At 41.3% G+C, this 17,629-nt stretch overlaps 1 protein-coding gene across 2 annotated transcripts; it reads right to left on the bottom strand.

Annotated features, from left to right (window-relative positions):
- Positions 1 to 1,282: 1,282 nt before the first annotated feature.
- LOC127128972 (ubiquitin C-terminal hydrolase 12) lies at positions 1,283 to 2,833 on the bottom strand. 2 transcript variants are annotated; one of them, XM_051058316.1, is made up of 4 exons: positions 2,622 to 2,833; positions 2,311 to 2,380; positions 1,627 to 1,777; positions 1,283 to 1,509 (listed from the first exon to the last, which is right to left on the bottom strand). In XM_051058316.1, exons 1-4 carry the CDS (start codon positions 2,649 to 2,651, stop codon positions 1,305 to 1,307), a joined length of 456 nt encoding a protein of 151 aa, XP_050914273.1. In that variant the 5' UTR covers positions 2,652 to 2,833; the 3' UTR covers positions 1,283 to 1,304. The 2 variants fall into 2 exon arrangements, with proteins under 2 accessions (XP_050914273.1, XP_050914274.1); XM_051058317.1 differs by having other exon boundaries at positions 2,311 to 2,377.
- Positions 2,834 to 17,629: the final 14,796 nt, after the last annotated feature.

The raw sequence follows: 17,629 nt of genomic DNA, 5'->3' as shown, positions 1-17,629 counted from the left end.
CACTTGAATTCCTCAAAGTACTACATAATAATATAACATATTTTGAATTAATTCCAACTATTTAATTATATGAGATATGTGTAAATATAAAAATAACTCATAAGTTAGAAATACATACATCGGTGGGAATCTTTAATCGGCCCAAAGCAAGAGTATCTCGCATAAACCTCAACATGAAATACCCGCAATCTATTTGATTACGTTGTTGAGGACACTACATATGAAAAAAAAATATGGATTATAAATCCTAAGTTTTATCAAGTGTCATCACTAATATAATAAAAAATGTGGTAATTAAAAATATACCGCCACTTTAATCCATGTAATGGAGTTGGCGCCCCTCCTTGAGGTTTGGATATCTCGTTGGGCCCGAAAAGCTTGTAGGACGCTAATAAAATAAAAATGAAGCAATTAGAACAATTCACATAAACTAAGAAATTTTTTGAACATTCTCACTTACGTGTCAATTAGGACCTTCATATTTGTGTATAAAAATGTTATTCAATTAATGAAAAAATGTTATACTTACACATTTCTGGTATACGTGTAAAACTTCTTCTTGAGGAACTCCAGATTTGCCCACACGGGCTTCCTTCCACAAAACATGTGCAGGAAGAGATGTTTCTGAACTTTCCTCCTTCTGCAGCTACACATTAAGTCATACAATTTGATCAGATAAAACTAATATATGATGAACAAATTTGTTATCGCAATTTATAAATACTTACCATGGATTGTTCTAAGCGTCCATATCCGACACGTCCTTTTCGGTACGGATATGCGGGACTTGATGCTCTTTCCCGATTTGTAGCACTTATTCTTTGAAAAACCGGGTCTTGTCTTTTGGATTTGAAAGCTTCCCATTCTTCAGCCGATATCAAACTTTCATATTTTTTAGGAAGCTCCGCATCCACAAAATTACCATCCGCATCCTTAAGGAACTTGGATGATAAAAATGTCTGAAACCCTCTTAGAAGCTTTTCGGCCAATTTCATACAAAAACCTCTTCTTTCTTCTTCGATGTTAAAACATCGCTAAGAAAAACATACAGATTGATAGTTAGTATCGGTAATTGAAAAAACATAATTGATACCGTATAAATAAGAGCCAAATGCAGAATAATCAGTGTGTGTGTGTGTGTAAAGAGGTGTCAAATGATTAATTATAACAAATTATAGATTATTTGAGTATCAAATGATCTTGCATCCATTAATTGCAACATACATCTTGACATCTTGCAAAAAAAAACACTTTTTATTCCAGCAATGCTCTATCCTACTTACAGTTATGACTAGCCAGTGCCATCATGTGACAAGTGTAATTCCAGCAATGCTCAAAATGAAAGGGATACCTTTTCTCACAGAAAACTTATTATGGATTTGATTAACAATTGCCAAGCTAAACTGTGCATATCTACTCCAACCATAGGGCAAACTAGTTGAATCTGCGACATCCAAATACATGGACAAATAGTCCACATTGTTTCCTTTTGGGAAAATAAGCACACGCCTATCAAGGATACAACAAAGTTAGGGGGAGAAAGTCACTGAAATTGAGTAAGCATAACAGAGCATATTGAAAAAAGAAATTCAGAAACCAATTTACTAAATCTCTAAGAAAAAATACCATTTATAAGTACCAACAACAAATACTTCTGAATAGAGCTTTTTTGTATTCAGCCTAGTAAAATTGTCAATTCTCCATGTGAATCTGGTTTGCGGGGGATCGACGACAGGCTGGCTCTCAACAGCATTGGCAGTTTCAGGTTGAGCTACAACTAATGATCATCACAAGAAACAAAAAGAACAATAACCCATCATGTCTGCAATTATCATAAAAACTAAAATATAAAGGTGGTGTATGGCATTACTTAAACTACACCCTCCAATAGCTTACCATGAAGTATGACTAAAAAGATAACTAATTGCACAGTCAATAACTACATTAAAATTCCATAAATCCAAAATCTAAAGTAATCAGTAACTGGACATTAATTTAGGCTTTAGATTATTCTGTATAATCTTTAGCTGACAATTTGATTGTGGGTAAAAACTGATCCAAACAGCACATTCACTGCAGAATTTTTTCTTCATTCAAAATGTGATAGCATGAAACCCACAAATTACAACTTTTAAGTCAAATTCCCACAGCCTCCCCTCTATATTACTTTTTAAAATCAAACAATAACGCATAATCCACTTTACAAGCAATTCAATTACATGAAACAAAAGCTGAGAAAACAGTAAAACACAGTTCCTAAAAATAAGAGAATTTCCAAACGGATCAAAAGAACCATAAAACAATAAGTACCTTCCATGGGCTGGTGGTTGTTCTCAGGCAAATCAGCATGTGGCACGAGCACCTCCTCATCCTCTTGCTGCTACACAAAAGAAAATACATCACACCCTAGTTCGGATCCACCACGATAACTAAGCCCTAAAATCAAAACCCGAAGTGCACAGAAAAAGGAAAATTGCGACGAAGTTTGAGTCGCTCAGATCAAAAACATGAAAAATGAAGTAGAAATCAAATTGACCTAAAACCGTAAAGCAGTTAATCGCGAGTTATGAATAAGTAGGAGCAGAGATAGTAAGTAGGAGAGAGATTGGGGAAAGACGTACGTCAATGGGAGCGGACATCATGACGGTCATGGTGGCGGGTAATTGTCGGAGGAGAGAGAGGAATTATGAGAGAGAAAGGAGAGGGAGTTGTAGAGAGAGAGAGAGAGAGTGGTGAGGTGTTGAAGAATGAGATCACCAGAAGGTGGTTTTCAGAGAAGGGAGAAGCAAAGAGGTCTTTGGTTTTTATTTGGGGGTTTGGGCAATTGGGAGATTTCGTGGAAAGCGCTTAGACAGCGCTTTTGTGGAAAGCGCTTTCTAAGGTATGCCTTAGACAGCGCTTTCCAAAAGCGCTTTCTAAACCCCCCCTTAGACAGCGCTTTTGGTTTTAATTTTTTTTTAATTTAAAGACTTTAGACAACGCTTTATCAAAAGCGCTGACTAAGGTCTATATTTAAAAGCGCTTTCTAAAAGCGCTGTCTAAGGGGGGTCTTAGACAGCGCTTTTAGAAAGCACTGTCTAAGACCCCCCCTTAGACAGCGCTTTCATTATTTTTTTGGAACATTTTCCGTGTTTTATTTTAATTTTAACCTTAGACAACACTTTCTTTTAAAAGCGCTGTCTAAGATGCGCTGTTAAAAGTCATTTTTGGCATAGTGGGAAGGACAAAATCCTCTGGGAGTAGATGTTGCTGACTTGGGGCTGGTCCCAGGTGTGAGAGTGCCACCGAAATTCAAAGTCCCGGTCTTTGACAAATACAATGGCAGCTCTTGCCCCAAAACTCACGTGCAAGCCTATTTCCGTAAAATGGTTGCATACTCTGATGACGAGAAGCTACTTATGTACTTCTTCCAGGATAGCCTAGCTGGGGCATCCTTGGAATGGTATATGAGGCTGGACAGAGCCCATATCCGCTGCTGGAGGGATTTGGCGGAGGCTTTCGTAAAGCAGTATCAGTATAATGCAGACATGGCTCCGGATAGAACTCAACTTCAGAATCTGTCTCTTAAAAGCAATGAGTGCTTCAGGGAATACGCTCAACGCTGGAGGGAGATAGCTTCCCGTGTTCAGCCTCCTATGTTGGAAAAGGAAATGGCCAACATGTTCATGAATACGCTGCCTGGACCTTATCTGGAGCGTCTGGTGGGGTGCAATGCCTCCAACTTTGTTGATGTGGTCTCTACCGGAGAGAGGGTGGAGAATTACCTGAAGACCTGCAAGATCCAAAATGGAGTTGGATCTTCATCAGGGGTAAAAAAGTCGTTCATTGGAGGGCATAAGCAGAGAGAGGGGGGAGTGAATTCTTTGACTTCCTATCAGAACAGAGGTGTTAGAAGGAATAGTTTCCAGAATTATCATCAACAACCGTATGTTGCGGTTGTGGCCATTCCAGCTGCAGCACCACAACAACAACAACAACCACAACCTCAACCAGCTCAGTACCAACAGCAGCAACAACCGGGTAACAGACCCGCCTATCAACAGAGGCAAAGGATGATGGACCGGCGTTTCGACACCCTTCCAATGTCGTACGCTCAGTTGCTTTCTAGTCTTCAACAACTACAACTTGTGCAATTGCGCACTCTGGCTCCTCCTGTTGGTAGACTTCCGGTGGGTTACGACGCCAACGCTAGGTGTAGCTTCCACTCTGGGGCACCTGCCCATAACATTGAGAACTGAAAAGCTTTTAAGCACGTAGTTCAGGACCTCATAGATTCAAAAGCCATCAACCTTGCACCAGCTCCTAATGTCGTCAACAATCCCATGCCGCAGCATGGTGGTGCGAACATTAATATAATGGAAGGAAAAGCCAAGTCCATTAAGGATGTGTTGAAGTTGAAGACTCCATTGTTGGATATCAAAGGATGCTTGCTGAAGGCCGATGTTTTCCCCGGTTGTGGGAAGGATTGTGCCACTCAGAGTGGAGGTTGTTTGAAGCTACAACAGGGTATCCAGGCCTTGCTCGACAAAGGTATCCTCCAGGTTGAAGATTTGTCTGTCCAAGAGTCTGTGGAAGGGGTTGAGGAAGAAGGCTTTGAAGATGCTATTGATGAATTCGCAGATGTTGTTCCTACTGATTCTGTAATCCATGATGTAATTGAACTTGATTCCGATGTTTCAGATGTGTGTACTTCAACGCCTCAGACTCGTCAGAGGCCGATTACTTTCTCCAGCGCTGGCATCTTTCAGTATGGCCAGGTCTCTGCGGTCAACGATGAAGATGGGGATAATGATTGTGACATCGACAACTGGGTGCGTCCGAGGATCCTGGGTGAAGTCATCAACAATTGGTCTTCTGAGGAGATTGTCCAAGTCACTTTTCTGAAGGAGTAATTTTCTTTGTTTATTCATGCATGTCCAAGTCTTACGTTCCGCCCAGGGCGTAATGACTCATTGTAGGGCTCATCTATGTGACACTTGAATTTTTTATCATAAATAAAGGACGTCTTTTTGCATTCAAATATTTCGTTCCCTGTCTTTCTATTTTTGCAGTTTTTCAAAATAAAAAAAATGGCAATGTTTTGTTTAGTTTCCACTTTTTTCTTTCACACTCATAAGCACATACCATCACTCATGCAGATGCACGTCACCAGATCCTATTGATAACGGTTCTGCTATGGCTCGCTTCGACTTTGAAAATCCAATCTTTCAAGCTGAAAAAGAGGGTGATGAAGACTGTGAACTCCCTGAAGAACTTGCCAGGTTCTTAAAACAGGAAGAAAGGGTCATTCAACCGTATCAAGAGCCTACTTAAGTGATTAATCTCGGCACCGAGGATGCCAAGAGAGAAATCAAGATAGGGGCTGCTTTGGAAGACAATGTGAAGAAGGGGTTGATTGAATTGCTGCAAGAGTATGTTGACATCTTCGTTTGGTCTTATCAGGACATGCCCGGGCTGGACACAGACATCGTGGTACACCGCTTGCCTCTCAAAGAAGGTTGTCCTCCGGTCAAGCAGAAGCTCAGAAGAACAAGACCAGAGATGGCTGTCAAGATAAAGGAAGAAGTGCAAAAGCAGTTGGATGCAGGGTTTCTAGCAGTCACCAATTATCCACCATGGGTTGCAAACATCGCCCCAGTACCTAAGAAGGATGGAAAGGTACGGATGTGTGTCGACTACCGGGATCTGAACAAAGCTAGCCCTAAAGATGATTTCCCATTACCTCACATCGGCGTTTTGGTGGATAATACAGCTCAGTTCTCGGTATTCTCCTTCATGGATGGCTTTTCTGGCTATAACCAAATCAAGATGGCACCAGAGGACATGGAAAAGACAACTTTCGTAACCCCATGGGGCACCTTCTGCTACAAGGTGATGCCGTTTGGTCTGAAAAATGTCGGAGCAACATATCAACGAGCTATGGTGACTCTGTTCCATGTATGATTCATCATGAAATCGAGGTTTATATGGACGATATGATTGCCAAATCTCAGACAGAAGAAGAACATTTGGTCAATCTGCAGAAATTGTTTGAACGGTTAAGGAAATTCAAACTGAGACTTAATCCGAACAAGTGCACTTTCGGGGTGAGATCGGGAAAATTACTGAGTTTTATTGTTAGCGGAAAAGGGATTGAGGTGGATCCTGACAAAGTGAAAGCAATACAGGAAGTGCCTGAGCCAAGAACAGAGAAGCAAGTCCGTAGTTTCTTAGGGAGGTTGAACTACATTGTAAGGTTCATCTCTCACCTAACAACCACGTGTGAGCCAATTTTTAAATTGCTGAGGAAAGATCAGGCTATCAGGTGGAATGAAGATTGTCAAAGGGCTTTCGAGAAGATAAAAGAGTATTTGCAGAATCCTCCTATCCTTATGCCTCCAGTCCCAGGGAGACCTCTGATTATGTACTTGACAGTACTTGACAATTCTATGGGTTGTGTTCTCGGTCAACACGACGAGACAGGTAGGAAAGAACATGCCATCTACTACTTGAGTAAGAAGTTCACAGATTGCGAGTCGAGATACTCAATGCTTGAGAAGACATGTTGTGCACTTGCATGGGCTGCTAAGCGATTGAGACAATACATGCAGTCTCACACAACCCTACTGATCTCCAAGATGGATCCAGTCAAATACATATTCGAGAAGCCAGCTCTCACCGGAAGGGTGGCTCGTTGGCAAATGGTACTGACAGAGTACGATATCCAGTATACATCCCAGAAAGCCATCAAAGGGAGTATTCTGTCAGACTATCTTGCTCAGCAGCCGATTGATGATTATGAGCCGATGAAGTTTGATTTTCCAGATGAAGACATCATGTTCCTCAAGATGAAAGACTGTGAAGAGCCAGTTGTTGAGGAGGGACCTGATCCAAACGAAAAGTGGACTTTGTTGTTTGATGGGGTTGTCAATGCTAGAGGAAGTGGAATTGGCGTTGTCATTACTACTCCGAAAGGTGCCCACATGCCTTTCACCGCTCGTTTGACTTTTGAGTGCACAAATAATGGAGCTGAGTACGAGGCCTGTATCTTGGGTATTGAGCAAGCCATTGATCTGAGAATCAAGACTCTGGACATCTTCGGAGATTCAGCTCTGGTGATCAATCAAGTAAATGGTGATTGGAATACTCTCCAACCCACTCTGGTCCCCTACAGAGATTACACGAGAAGACTGTTGACTATCTTCACAACAGTAAAATTGTATCATATACCTCGTGATGAGAACCAGATGGCAGACGCACTTGCCACTCTATCCTCCATGATCAAGGTAATTCGTTAGAACCATGCTCCCAGGATCGATGTGATGCGCCTTGACAGGGCCGCGTACGTGTTTGCTGCTGAACTGGTAGTCGATGACAAGCCCTGGTATCACGATATCAAGTGCTTTCTGAAGAATCAAGAGTACCCTGCAGGGGCATCCAACAATGACAGAAAGACTTTGAGAAGATTGGCAGGCAGTTTCTTCTTGAACAAAGACGATGTGCTGTATAAGAGGAACTTCGACATGGTTTTGCTCAGATGCGTGGACAAACACGAGGCGGACATGTTAATGCAGGAAGTTCATGAAGGTTCCTTCGGTACTCTTGCCGGCGAACATGCAATGGCTAAGAAATTGTTGAGAGTGGGTTATTATTGGATGACCATGGAATCAAATTGCTTCAAATATGCTCGGAAGTGTCATAAATGCCTGATTTATGCTGATAAGGTGCATGTGCAGCCAAATCCTCTGAATGTGATGACTTCGCCGTGGCCGTTTGCTACGTGGGGAATTGACATGATTGGAAAGATTGAGCCGACCACTTCCAATGGGCATCGTTTCATCCTTGTTGCCATCGACTATTTCACCAAGTGGGTCAAAGCAGCGTCCTTTGCGAATGTCACCAGACATGTGGTTGCCCGTTTCATCAAGAAAGAAATCATTTGTCGCTATGGGATTCCCGAAAGAATCATTACTGATAATGGTTCTAATCTCAACAACAAAATGATGAAGGAGTTGTGTCAGAACTTCAACATTCAGCATCACAATTCTTCCCCTTACCGCCCTAAGATGAATGACGCTGTTGAGGCGGCAAATAAGAACATAAAGAAGATTGTGCAGAAGATGGTCGTCACGTACAGAGATTGGCATGAGATGCTACCCTTCGCCTTGCATGGGTACCGTACTTCAGTACGTACGTCGATTGGGGCAACCCCTTACTCCCTGGTGTATGGTATGGAAGCAGTCCTACCTGTTGAAGTGGAGATTCCTTCTCTAAGAGTCCTGTTGGATGTCAAGTTAGACGAAGCCGAATGGATTCAGACAAGGTTCAATGAGTTGAGTCTTATCGAAGAGAAGCGAATGGCAGCCATTTGTCATGGGCAGTTGTATCAGAGTCGGATGAAGAGAGCCTTTGATCAGAAAGTGCGTCCTCGTTGTTTCCAAGTCGGAGATTTAGTGTTGAAAAGGATCCTTCCTCCTCAGACAGATCACAGGGGCAAGTGGACTCCTAACTATGATGGACCGTATATTGTCACCAAGGTTTTTGATGGTGGGGCCTTAATGCTTGCTGTAGCACCTCAAATTTGCACCTACCATTTTGTACATTAATTTTCATATTAGGTCATTAACATAACATAGTCCACTGCATAGCATTGCATTGTCCTTTGCCCAAGTGCAAGTCATCAGACAAGATTAGGTCAAGATGATCAGGAGAATCAGTCAAGCAAGCAAGCAAGTGCATTTCTCAAAGAATCAAAGCCCTAGGATTGATTTATCAAGTTCATATGACCTAGGGATCATTTTGGAGTGGTTTGGCCAAAGATTGGATGATCAAAGCTCAACAGTCAAGCTGAATTTCATCTGAAACCCTAGAAAGTCAACTGTGGTCAACTGTGGTCAATTGTGCCTGAATTCATGGATTTGAAGGTGGGAGATGGTTTGAAAGGCTTCATTCATGTCCATACAAGTCTCATTTGACATTTCAAAGATCAAGATTGGAGAATTTGAGGTCAGATGAAAAGTTTCCAAAAATAGTAAGTGACCTGTAATTTCAAACTGCCAAAAATGGAAAGTTCTTCTCCTCAAATTTACATCATCATACAAGCTTAAAATGGAATTTTGTCCAACATGAAAGTTGAAGATCTTGTTCTCAACTTTCCAAAAAGTCCAAGAACATCCATTTCTCATTTGTGGTTGGTAAGTTATGATCAAATCATTTTCAAGAAAAGTTGAACTTCAAGGAGGCATAACTCTTGAACCATTTGGCCAAATTGAGTGGGGTTTCTTGCTACAAGTCACATTTGACATGTTCTATCCAAATCCTTCATCACATTTCATCAAAAGTCATCACATCAAAATGGCATTTTCCAAGTGACTTGAATTTAAAAGAGGAGAGTGAAAAAAGTGACTTTCAAAATATGCATTTGCCACACTTTTAAGCTTCACATTTGGTCTTAAATCAACATTTGGGATGTGCTTGAGCTGAATTTCGTGCACTGTAGCAAGGTTATCATGTGCATAGGGTGTTTTGGCCAATTTGTACATAAAAATGCATTTTCACTAATCCTTTTGATTTTGGCTAAGCTTGATTAAGGAATTGATTAAACAACACACATAAATACTTAATCATAACAGAAAATCACATGAGCATTCATTCATCTCAGATCTAGAATCCAAAATCCAAAATTCTCTCAATTTTTTATTTCACTTTTTCTGCAAATTTTCCAAAGAAACTTGTGTTGATCTTCAAGGATCCGTCATCTCCAAGCATGGTTGAAGCTTTTGCAAGCAAAAATTCACCACTGTAGAGCCTATTCAAGAACTGTTACATTGAGCTTCTTCCATGGCAAGTGTTGATTGGAGCTGCTTCAAGAACAATTGAGCCACGATCTTCACTTCATTCATCTTCTGCATCATTAAGGAACAGTTGTTTTCACTTCTAAGGCCTTGAAACTCACGATTTCAGATCTGCAATTCTTCAAAGGTTGGAATTCGAAACTTTCAATTCATGAAATTAGGCTATGCTTTTGATAGATCTTTCCATGCTGAACATGTTGCACTTTGAATCGTTGATTTTCGTTGAGAATTGTGAAAGTTATGTCGATTTTAAGTTTGAGATGTGAGATTTCTTTTGTTCGATCCGTGCTTGATAGTATGAATTAGGATGAATCATGTTTGGATTGTTAATGTGCATGATAAGACGAAAACAACGGTATATCATTTGTCCATTTCTGTGAAACATTGTTCATGTGCTGGAAAAATATTGAAGAACATGATGAACACGTTCAAAAACCATTGCCAGATCGCGTTTGATCTTCATTTCCATATTTTTGCATGTTTTCCGTGTTTTTTTGCCATGTTGCCAATCATATCACGCCACGCACTTAAGTGAAACGCAGCGTTTCACTTAAGTGGCTCCTTATTTACGCTTTTGCCATTTTCTCCAAATAATTCAATTAATTCATTTTCATTTTAAATTTTAATTTCATTTTCATCCTCAATCTTCAAAAAATCATAACTCCTTCAATACTTGTCCAAATAATGTGGGATTTTTTTTGAAATGTTCCTCATGATCTCTAGTTTTTTATGGTGATTTTTCCAGAATTTATGCACGTGTGGATTTCTGTTTTGCCTAGGGTTTGTTCATGTGTATCCAATTTGTACCTTCCATGCCATTTTGCTTGTGAAATAATGATGATTAATTGGATGAGGCTGAAATTTTTTATTCTTATTCTAGACACCTTTAGGAGAATTTTGATATGTGGTTTGTGATTTTTGAGTTTCTGGATTGTGAGATATGATTTTTTGAATAGAGGTGTGACAATTTGTGTCGCACCATTTCATGTCCAAATTCTTGATTTTTATTACCATGCCATATGAACTCAAAATGACTTGAATTTTTGCATGTTGAATCTTCTGGATGTTAAGTTTGAGTGGGAATTTTTGTGGATTTCTTTTGAAAGCATTTCCTATTTGTTTGAGATTTTATCCCCTGTTTGACCAATGGTTGACTTTTTGTGAGACATGATTTTATATGATTTGGGAAATTCTTGTTGTTTATTGGATGGACTTGAAATTTGGCATGAGTATTATAGACATCTCGATGTTTGCCATGGCTTTGGTTTCACTCATTTATCATGTTTGGTTGCTGTTTTATGATTGCTTGAAGTTGATGCATGTTTTGATGCCTTGTATGAGCTTGTTTGAACTTGTGTTGACTTAATGAATTTAAATGACTTGCTTACCTTAGTCCAAATGACTTGAAATTTGGTATGTAAGTCATGTTATGAATGCTGTTTGATCATGAATTTTTTGGTGATTTATTGAAATGTTTGTGAATTGATTTGAGTTGAGCCATTCTGTTTGGTCCTTTGAGGTTCTAAATTGCATGTTTTGTACTCTTTGGTTCATGAAATGATATTGATGACTGATATGAATGTGAAACCACTTGGATTGGATTCTTAATTGTTTGATCTTGATTTTGGATAAGTTTCATGTTCTGTTTTGGTTTTTTGCTATCATTTTGACCCTAGTCTTATACTAGTGGTTTGTGCTCTCACATTTGAGCTTTGTTTCAGGTTTAAAGCACAATTTGCTTATGCTTGATGATGTGCACTAAATTGGAGTTGGCTTGTTGCTTGTTTATGACTAACTTTGAGTTTGTTTTGTAGGCATTGAGACTTATGCTTATGCCTTGTGGCTTGCACCTTTGTGCATTGTTTGTCTGTTTATGTACAGTTAACTGTTGACCATTGTCTGTTTGCTTATTGTCTGAGCTGAATACTGATTATATTGGATTGATTTCAGGTACCTTAGTTGCTATAGTTCCCTTGAGAACTTGCTTTTGCTTTGCTTAAGAGCTTGAGCATTGAGGTATAATGATCTCTTCTCCATGTAGTCTGGAAGACCTGGCCTGTTACTTGGCCATGCACCTGTCTGAAGTCCTCCTTAAGAGGCAATGCTTGTGCTTGTTTATATTTGTCCCCAAGCAGGAAAAGACCTTTGATAAGGCAATTGGCAGACACAAGAGATGTGCAATCCATCTCCTGCTATTCTGTTGAGTCGTCCCTTTTGCTCACACAACTGGTGTTGATGCATTGTGGACATTAACCCAAGATCCTTGTACAGTTGTACAGTTGAGTCAGTGTCATAAGTGTAGAAGGGTTCCCACTTTCTGAACCCACACTTCATTGTCTGAACCTCTCCCAGGCCAGGGATAAGAGTTGTGAAGTCTCATCTTCACTCACCTTTCATCAGCTTCACCTTGACTCTCAATGTCAAGGTTAAGAGCTAACATCACCCTGATACAGTTGTGTTGCTCTTGCAACCTAACCCTTTGTTTGAGCCCCACTTGGTGTGTATATAGTGTGTGCTATTTGTGATTGTTTGCTTTGCTTTACCTGTGCTGAATAGGATAGCTTGCTCCCTGTGCAAGTTAGGTAGCAACCTTAACTTAGGGATGATTTTGCATGATAACATCCAGGTTCGAGTCGTAGTCTCCCTAGTTGTGTCTCCCTCTGTTATCTGGTTAAGCTAGTCCTTTGTCCCTGCGTAGGGGAACTACGTCGCCCTGATCCTCATACCAAATGAGGTACGTAGGCAGGAGATTGAGCTGATCTCTCCGGGCAACCTTTTGTCTTTTTTGTGTTGTCTCATTTGTGTGTGTTAGGAGATGGATGTAAGCCCAGCGATTGGCATTCCGTATCCTCTTGTTGTGTGCTTGGAAGCTGATGTAAGTCCAGCGATTGGCATTCGGGTTCCAGTGTGGGTGTGTTTGGTTCGGAAGCTGATATAAGTCCAGCGATTGGCATTCAGGTTCCATGTTTGCCCGTGTTTGTGTTGTTTTGTCTTGCGTGCGTGAGCCGAGCTACGGATGCTCTAATTCTTCTTTGTCCAAGAAGATACGTATGCATAGGATGCGACATCCTAGCGAGCATGTTTTCCCCTGGTCCGAACTACTTTGACTCTGATGTCTATGCTTGATAGACTAAGTAGGCCCAGGATGCGATATCCTGCCGAGTCAGTCTTGTTTGTTTTCTTGTGTCTCTTTCAGCCAGTGTTTGTTTGTTTATGAGCAGTATTTTAGCAACCATATTCCTTCCTTTTGTGCGTGGATCCCTTCGAGTACGACGTATGCGTAGGGGTGCTAATACCTTCCCTTCGCATAACCGACTCCCGATCCCATTCTCTTTGGTCGCGAGACCATGTTCTTTCCAGGTTTACTCTGAGCGTTTCCTTTCCCTCTTTTGGGATAAATAACGCACGGTGGCGGCTCTGTTGTTCTTGTTTCCCGCCGGTTTTTCGCGTAATGCGACACTTGCAACTATGGATGGTGAAAACTTCACTTCCCCTGTGAACTCAGACGCAGTTAAAAAATACTTCGCATAAAATAGACCCGCTGGACAATAAAAAGAATAGTCCAGGCAAAAATGGGCATCCCGACGAACCAAGAAAATGAAAAGGTCCGGGCAAAAATTAGGGATTAAAAATGAAAAGATTGTACACCCGGTAAGTTGAAAACCTGAAAAGGCAACTTAGGCAAAAATGGGTATCCCGGTGGATTGAAAACCCGAAAAAGGCGATCCAGGCAAAAGTTAGGGATTAAGCGAATGATTGCGTTCTGAATTAGTTCTGAATCTCATCTCATGTCGATGACGGGAAATTTTCGAAAGGTAGGAAATAGTCCAATCACCTTTTCAGAAGGCTGATCATCTGGAGGATCTTGAAGACGGGCAAGTCATAGCAGAATTGGAACCCAATAGAAATCCATTTCACATTGCCATTAGATTAATTTCTGTTTTTATTTTTTATGCGATTACCTCTTTCCAGGGATTGCTTCTTGATGTAAATGCCTATTCAGAGGCCATTCAATCAATAAAATCATGTTATTCAATATATCTCTGTTTTCATTTTCATTTTACTGTTTTGTTTGCAAAAATGACGTCCGAATTTTTGATAAACATTGCATCATGACACATAAGGGCTTTACAGGTACATGCTTAATAAACATTTAAAATTGCTGTAAATTTTAAGTGCTTTGGATCGTCTATTCAGAACAGATACCCTCGGGGCATTTCCTTAAAATCCCCTGCAGATGATCGTGAATATCTTCCCCAGTGAAGTCGCCAACAGACGAATCTGGTGTCTTATCCCTGCAGAGCTGATCAGAGTGTTGGATTCTTCAATCCCCAGTAGGTTCCCACCACTGTACTTCCCCAAGCGTTTGTTTCAGGACATACACTCCCCAGTAGAGTTGACAGTGCCAGACTATATATCCCCAGCGGAGTTGACAGTGCCAGACTGTATCTTCCCAGCAGAAGTGGCTGCTCCTTAGAGTTCGAGGCCAGATCGATAATCCCAATGCCAGATCCATGGTTTCTTTCCTTGAAGCAGAACCTCGGTACCGTATCAGTGTTTGCTTCCCCTGCTGAGTCATCTCTCGCAGATCGTGGTTGCCAGAACCACTATCGCTTTCCCCAACAGTAGGTTTTCAGTGTCGTTCTCTCCCCAGTCTGAATCTCGGCATTTCGTCATTGCTAGAACACCGTGTGGCGGGTCATTTCCCCACATAATTCTTTGCTTTGTGCATCTCCAGCAGCCTTGCCAGGGTCCAGAAGATGGTGATCATTTCCCCAGCAGATCCCCTTGCCTCAGCTTGGCATTCTACCCAGCATTTCGCATCCCTGCATGTTGAATCATATTGCATTGCATCCTCTCAAATCGCGTAGCATTTCCATTTTCATGGAGCATTACGCCATTGAAAAATTCAAACATACGCATGTAAGCATAAAAGATTCTCGGTATCCCAAGTGATAAGCCAGAAGTTGTTTCCAAGACTCAGACTGAAGATTGTTCATGACTTACCTTTGTTATCCCCAACAAGTGTCATTGGCCCATGCGCCGCCTCTATTATCTTTCCCTATTTCTGCCGATGCTGACAGGCATGAAGTTTTTCCGGTATTCAGACCGAAGTGGCATTCAGGCCAATTTTCCGGTATTCAGACCGAAGTGGCATTCAGGCCAATTTCCGATATTCAGATCGAAGTGGCGTTCAGGCCAGTTTCCGGTATTCAGACCGAAGTGGCGTTCAGGTCAGTTTCCGATGTTCAGATCGAAGAAGTTTCCGACGTTCAGGTCAACGCAACTTGTGGCATTCAGGCCAGCCTCTCGGTGTTCAGACCGATATTAATAATCTCATATCTCCCGATGTTTAGATCGAAGTGATTTCCAGTATTCAGACTGATGAGCGACATTCAGGCCATGGTTATTTCTGTGTTGCCATTTATTTTGGTATCCAAGTTAACATCCTTTTTCGGTATTCAGACTGACTCTCACCGTACCAGACGGATTCTTCTTTCAAGACCACCTCTTTGCCGATTCTGACAGGCATTGTTACTTCACTTCACTTCAGTGCAAATTTTTGGGCTTTTATTGTATTCAATCCCTTGATACCTCGAAAGCACGAAAGCCGCTGCTATCTTCTTTCCAGGTCTCCAGTTGATTGAATAGGGGCAGCTGTAATACCCCAAAATTTACCCTTCATTTTTCCTGGAAGCATACGCTTTACACCTCATGCATGCATTCATTTTTAGGTCATTTAACATTAGATACATTGCATTTCATCATGTCAATCAGAATTAGATCCAAGAAGCTTTATTTATAAAAAAAAAGCGAAAATAAATAAATAAATAAATAAATAAAAGAAAAAATCTCAGACTTGGACCTCTCTCAAAAGCCCACTAAGCTACCAATATTAGGCTATAAATACTAGAGTTTCAGTGAAACAAATATGGATTATATTCCTATTACCCTGAGGAAAAAGATAGTGAGAGAAGAGCTAACAGAGTTCAGAGCAGCCTCCAAACCCTGAAGGGAACTCAACTGCACAGAATCACCTCTGCCTCACATAAACCCTAAAGATTGTTTTGTAAACCTCACGGGTGCAACTCAATTTCAATCAAGCTCTCCAATTAGGTTTGCCCTATATCCATCGTCTTTATGCCTTTAATTTGAATGCTCTAAATGTATGAGGTATTATGGGTGAATTTGATACCCTGTTGATGCATGTCTTTTTTTGTGAATTTTAATGGCATGATTCATGTGGTTACATTTTGATTTGGGGGCAACCCTTGATTACCCTATTTTTTTTGTCTCTAACCTGTTTGTTGAGTTTTTGTGAGGGCTCACATGACTTTTGCAGGGATAACTTGCGTGGTTTTCCACTTTATTTGTGGGATACCCCCTGGAGGTTTCATTCCGATTACCTGTACTGACTCACTTTCTTTTATGGTGTTTAGCTTGGAAGGATCCCTGGGTTTCCCATTCCTCTAAATGCTGTTACTTCGGATCTTTATCCGCGTGGTACTTTTACATTTTTCCCGTATTTTACTGCTTTCCTAGCTGGAAGACCTCGATAGGAGGCAATGTTTTTGTGTTTTTTTTACAGGTTCCTTCGTCAAGGACTGCCTTTTTGCATGAGTTCACCAAACCCTAACCCTTCATTGATTTTTCTTCTCCTAAACACACGTTTACTCCTTCTACTACAGGTGAGTAAGTCTCCAAAGGTCGAGCATCCGGTAGATTGCGTAGTAACGTCGTTCGTCCAAAACCCACTCCATAACCCCGTAGTTAGCCGAACTATGACTTGCTCTGATTCTCATTCCAGATGAGATACGTAGGCATAAGACGCGATGTCTTAGCGAGCACACACCCCCCCAACCCATAGGTCAGCCGAGCTACGAAGACTCTGATTCTCATATTCGGATGAGATATGTATGCAGTGGATGCGACATCCGCGCGAGTCATTTTCATTTAACCCCTTTTTTTTAGTAAACAGCACAAGTTAAACTCACACCCTTTAGACAAGAACTACAAAAGTGGATCCCGTAGAGTACTACGGATGCGTAGGGGTGCTAATACCTTCCCTTCGCATAACCGACTCCCGAACCCAAGATTTGGTTGCGAGACCCCGTCTTGTCCTTTCCTTTTTCAGGTTTACTTCGAGTGTTTCCTTTCCCTCCTTCGGAATGAATAATGCACGGTGGCGACTCTTCTGTCATTTTCTTTCGCCGGTTGTTTTTTCGCGCACTGTATTTTTCAGGTTGCGACAGAATGCAAAGGGCGGTGGTACCATTGTGTGCTGTTTGCCTCTGTTGTACAAGTGGTTTATTTCGCACTTGCCTCAGACGCTCGCCTTCAAAGAGAACAAAGGATGTCTACGGTGGTCCACGAGACTTATGTCTCTCACTAATGATGATATCTTTTGGTACAACCGGGTATATGATGGTGTGCAAATTATCGACTCTTATGGTGAATTCTCCAATGTACCTCTTCTTGGTACATGCAGTGGAATTAACTACAACCCTATTTTGGCACGTCGTCAGCTTGGGTTCCCCCTAAAGGATAAACCCAATAACATTCTGTTAGAGGGTGTGTTCTTTCAGGAGGGTAAAGATCCCCAAGGCTTGAAGGGCAGGATGGTCCACGCTTGGCGCAAGATCCATAAGAAAGGAAGGAAGGAGCCAGGACCGAAGAACTGTATCGCTTTGGAACCCTATACCTCTTGGGTTAGGAGGAGAGCTTCCGAGTACCTCATGCCTTATGAGTATCCAAGACCCACACCTTTGGTTGTGACTGGGCCTTCAACCCTCCCT

Source organism: Lathyrus oleraceus, chromosome 3 (assembly GCF_024323335.1).
Source record: "Lathyrus oleraceus cultivar Zhongwan6 chromosome 3, CAAS_Psat_ZW6_1.0, whole genome shotgun sequence".
In the NCBI taxonomy this organism is placed as follows: Eukaryota; Viridiplantae; Streptophyta; class Magnoliopsida; order Fabales; family Fabaceae; genus Lathyrus; species Lathyrus oleraceus.
Note: the sequence above shows the minus strand (reverse complement) of the source record. Positions and strands in the feature narration are given on the sequence as shown.